At 48.1% G+C, this 5,190-nt stretch overlaps 1 protein-coding gene across 1 annotated transcript; it reads left to right on the top strand.

Moving 5' to 3' along the window:
• The first annotated feature begins 1,159 nt into the window (after positions 1–1,159).
• Positions 1,160–3,734, top strand: LOC128426938 (zinc finger protein 503). The gene is made up of 2 exons (XM_053414003.1): positions 1,160–1,670; positions 2,194–3,734. Exons 1-2 carry the CDS (start codon positions 1,416–1,418, stop codon positions 3,613–3,615), a joined length of 1,677 nt encoding a protein of 558 aa, XP_053269978.1. The 5' UTR covers positions 1,160–1,415; the 3' UTR covers positions 3,616–3,734.
• The last annotated feature ends 1,456 nt before the right edge of the window (positions 3,735–5,190 follow it).

Here is a 5,190-nt window from a genome sequence, read left to right as displayed (position 1 = left end):
CAAAAAACACTTGCATATGTTTAACTTTCGCCTGATCAGCAAGACATTTATAGGCTATTGAGTAATAAGATAAGTGGGTCTATTTCGATGGGAAGAAACGTGGACGCTTTAATGATTAATGGCAGCCACAAGAGGGGTTTTAAGCGCACTTGGAATAAAAAAAGTAAGTTTTTTCTTTTCTTTGCTTGGATGTGGAGGAAACTATTAGAATGTTTTTAATCTGCAAAACAACACACACAAAAAAGACCCTCGGAGATGACATTGAATAGCAGGGGGAAGCCTCTGCTAAACAACTCCTGCTTATTCCCCAATTAAAAACAAGTTGCGTGTGTGTTGAGTTCCACCAGAGCAGGCACACTATGAAATGGCCCAAATGATGATGGAGTGAGAGGGAGAGACACGTCGCTTCTTCTCTCCACTTCTCGTTGGATTCACTTTGCAGTGCTTGACCTGAATCTGACTGAGAGAAGTAGGGGGGGGGGGGGGGTGGAGACAGCTGACAGATCAGGACAGGGAACTGACAGATGACAGGGCTGCGTGATCGAGAGGAGGGAGTTGCAGCAAACGGGAAACAAGGCGATGGGTATCGGTGGATGCGTGACCGGAGGATCCCTCAGATGGTTGTTTTTGAGTCGAAATGTATTCACTTGTGCGTCGTGCATGGCACATTCGTCCCAAGGCCGCTGTGGTTTCCATGATTGCAGTCCATTCAACTAAATGGAAATTAGCTCAGAGTCACTTGCTCCAAGTTGGAGCGAGATGCGTAAAAAACGCTGCAGGGGTGTCAATTTGCAGAATATCCTAAATACATTTTTTGGAAAGAATTTGCCCTTAATTAAAAATGTATCTTCTGCTCACTTGACATAAAGACTCTCGGTCATCTTCATACCGTCTCACCTACCTACAAAACCCAACAGGACGCACAGGGCGAGCGCATGCGTCACAGTGCCAATTACGCAGATAAATTAAAAAAAACCTCTAAATTAAAAGCGCTCGGAGCGGGTGAGATCTGAAATAGACACCCGTGTGATGAGGAAACGTCACATTCCTTCCAAGCACCACCTCGGGATCTGTGTTTTTGATTGGGAGGAGGCAAAAAGGCTGTCATCCGCGGACTAACTCAGACGCTGCTGGCGAGGAGGCGGAGTGATCCCTCCCGTCCACGACCCACGTAAACCGAGCGCGCTCTCGGACCTGCAGCCACACACTGTCAGAGCGACGCCAGGGAAGCACTGCGGCTGCGATACGCACGGATTCTGCTCTCACTCGCTCCTCGTCTTCTTCTTCTGCTTCTTCTGCCTCTGGAGGATTTTAACGTTGGTTCTTTTATTCTCCGGGGAAGTCTTTTTTTCCACCGTGTTGGCTTGTTTTACCCTACCCATGCATCTCTCAGCCATTTCCACGAGAATTGGGTCATGATCACATCGCCCACGGTCTCTTTCCTGAGAAATAGCACCAACCCAGCCTGGCAGAGCGGCTCCTCGGCGGAGAGGGGCGCAGTGAAGATCAGCCGGCCGTTCGTACACAACTCCGTCTCTCCAGCACACCCTTCTCGCCAAGCCAGTCGTCTTCCCATCAAGGTTTTGAAAATGCTTACGGCGCGGTCAGGACACATTTTACACCCGGAATACCTCCAGCCTTTACCCTCCACCCCGGTCAGTCCCATCGAGGTAAGAACCGCGCTGAAAAGGTTTTTGAGCACACGGGCTTCTGTTCGCTGCGTTTCGCGGCTGGACACCGGAGCTGTCGCTGGATGCATTTTATGGATAAATTGTGCTCAGATTTTTATTACGATCACGCGATGAATCACTCGATATGGAAAAGAATAACCTGAAATCTATCTTAATGTAATTTCAGACCAGATTTCGAGTTGGTCTATAAATTTGGACCTTAAAATAATGAGCTGAAATTGGACTCTCTTTAGATATCAATAACATATTCGTGGCAAACGGATGTCCGTGTGTGTTATTTTGTACTTGTGGTCGTTATAATCGTATCTTGTGTGCTTGTAAATAAATGCGCTGTGTGTGCACGCTGTTTCCTTTCGTGCCTACTGGGCTGAGTTTTGAATTTCATCCCGTGATAAGTTCGTGCGTAAAAGCGGAACGGCCATGTGTGCGTTTGTGCCACAAAACATTATTTCATAGAGTGTTTTACGATTTTTATTAAGTGTATTTTTGTCTTATTTCACAGCTGGATGCAAAGAAAAGTCCACTGGCTCTGTTGGCGCAGACGTGCTCTCAGATCGGCAAACCGGACCCGCCGTCCTCCTCCAAAAACTCTTCCTCGTCCTCCAATGGATCTAGTGACAAGGAGACCAAATCCGGGCCGCTGAAAATGAGCGACATCGGAGCCGAGGACAAATCCAGCTTCAAACCTTACTCCAAATCCTCAGAGAAGAAGGACTCGAGCAGCAGCCTCAGTGGAGATAAAAACGGTTTCCGGGTACCTAGCGCCACCTGCCAGCCGTTCACCCCCAGGACAGGCAGCCCCAGCTCGTGCACATCAGTCTCTCCACGGCCGCTCGACGGCAAAGCGGGGGACAAGGAGGAGAAGAAGGAGTCTGATAGCAATAAAAGCAGCACGACTGAGAGTAATGGTAGCCATAGGATAAGTGGAATTACTTCTGATGGCAGCCCACACCGGGAGAGCACATCTGGATCCAAGACTGTTAGATCAGACTCACCATCTGTAACCTCATCGTCATCCTCCGTCCTCGGCTCCGGACTGGTGGCCCCTGTTTCCCCTTATAAGCCCGGTCATACAGTTTTCCCCATGCCACCTGCTGGTATTTCTTACCCTGGAAGTTTAGCGGGAGCGTATGCGGGTTACGGACAGCAGTTCCTCCCTCATGGAATGACCCTTGACCACACCAAATCCAGCAGCCAGCTGCTGAGCGCACAGTTCGCTGCAGCCTGCAGTAAAGCAGGTTCAAGTCCCTTATCTGGAGCCTCCCCGCCGTCCCTCATGTCTGCAAGTCTGTGCAGAGACCCCTACTGCCTGAGCTACCACTGCTCAAGCCATTTGTCCAATGCGGCCAGCGCAAACTGCGCACATGACTCTGCGGCCGCTGCTGCCGCTGCCAACGCGCTGAAGTCCGGATACCAGATCATGTACCCGACGCACCCGTTACACAGCGTGCACGCCTCGGCCCCATCCTTCAGCGGACACCCCTTGTATCCGTACGGGTTCATGCTGCCCAATGACCCCCTCCCGCACGTGTGTAACTGGGTGTCTGCTAACGGACCTTGCGACAAGCGCTTCTCCTCCTCCGAGGAGCTGCTCAGCCACCTACGGACTCACACGGCCTTTGCCGGCACGGAGAAGTTGATATCCGGGTACCCGGGCTCCTCTTCTCTCGCCAACGCCGCGGCCGCCGCTGCCATGGCCGGTCACATGCACATGCACGGCGGCCCGGGCGGTCCCGGCTCGCTGGCCCTCAGGGGCCCCCATCACCCCCTCGGACTGACCAGCCGCTATCACCCTTATTCAAAGAGCCCCCTGCCCGCTCCCGGTGCTCCGGTGCCGGTGCCTGCAGCCAACGGAGCGTACTACTCCCCCTACGCCTTGTATGGACAGAGACTGACAACAGCCGCGGCCTTAGGATACCAGTAGAACCACAGAGTTATAGCCTACATTTATAAAGGAGATTTAGGCCCAATGAGTTTTATATTGTACTTCATGCAGGGACTGGATCCATATGGGGATCACTGTATTTATTTGCGATAGCTTCAAGCGTGACTAAAATAAAAAAGTACTATAATTTAACTTTGAAAAGCCTCAATGTGCATTATTTTACACAGGAGAGAATATTTCTGTTTCTGCTGTGCATCTAAAAGCTCTTTCTCTGCACGACTTTCTTCTTCAGAGCCATTAAGCAATAATGTGGATTTTAATACTGGAGCGACTTTGTAAAAAGTTATTTTAATTCTGCCTGTGGAGGACATGCTGCTGCTGAGTGATCTGACAGAATGATGGATGTGGAAAATCAATCAGAGCAGCTTCTTCAGAGCTGCCATTGATTTATTTCGTGGGGGAGTCAGACGTTACACAAAGTTTCAGACAGTTCAGTGTTTATAATGTCTCATTTTGTATTTTAGAGAGGAGGGTGTTTAAAAAAAAATCCACATTCGCTTTTTTCATCAGTCAAAAGGGATTCATAACAATTTTTTTTATTAATTTTTTTCTCTTGTGTATTTTGAATAAGGATTTGGGAAAGAGTTTGCAAAGAGAATGAAGGCTTTAAAAGATTACTGTGGTTTTTTTAAATAGGCCAAATATATATTATTCATTTCTTTTTACTGATCCACATTTTGTTTTGGAGGTGGTGGAAAATCAAAACACAAAAAGTATATATATTCCGCTATATTTTTTGGACACACATGGCAACATTTTACGAACTTCCCTTAATTTTTTACCTTGACTGTGTCGTGTTCTATCTCGGTCATGTCTCTGACACTGAGTTTTCACAAAGGGCCTTTCAACTTTTCATGCTTTTAGATTTCTGTGAGCGTGTGTGTGTCTGTTTTACTTTAACCTATGCTGACAAGACACTGACACCATTTACAAGAGTTGGTGCTGTAGGAGGTTCAGTGTATGTGTGTGTGTGTGTGTGTGTGTGTGTGTGTGTGTGTGTGTGTGTGTTTGTAATTTCACATGTCCTCATCAAAACACGGTGTATCTTCTCAACCACGAGGTCATGGGTTATTGTTTCATTAACGAAGACAAACGAGCCTCTGATATCAGTGTGTGTGTGTGGGGGGGAGGGGGGGTCGGGCTAAACAAAGATTTACGATGACACCAGATGTGGGACGTTTCCCCTGCTTCTGTAATCGCTGTGATGAAGCCACGAGGCAGGCGGCATGAAATAAAGCCAGGGCCTCTAACTGTTTAATCAGCACTTTAAAACAAATCAGCTAAATCAAGCCAACAGTGTCGTTATCCACTGTCTGTAAATCAGGCTGCTCTACGGCAATAAAATCACCATCATTAACGGTCACATGTCATATTCTTCAAACCCAACCATCCGTCACGTAGATGAGTCCTAAGCAGAGCTCGGTGAGAGATGGTAATGAAGCCCCTAACCCACGATTCAGCAACACGAGCAGTCAGCCATGAAGCCGGCGCGGATCAGATGTGATGCATCTTTTTCTTCTATTTTCAAACAGCTTAACAACGTGATGTGAACAA

This window comes from Pleuronectes platessa, chromosome 21, assembly GCF_947347685.1.
Source record: "Pleuronectes platessa chromosome 21, fPlePla1.1, whole genome shotgun sequence".
Taxonomy (NCBI): domain Eukaryota; kingdom Metazoa; phylum Chordata; class Actinopteri; order Pleuronectiformes; family Pleuronectidae; genus Pleuronectes; species Pleuronectes platessa.
The sequence above is the reverse complement of the archived record's forward strand: the minus strand, read 5'-3'. Positions and strand labels throughout refer to the sequence as shown.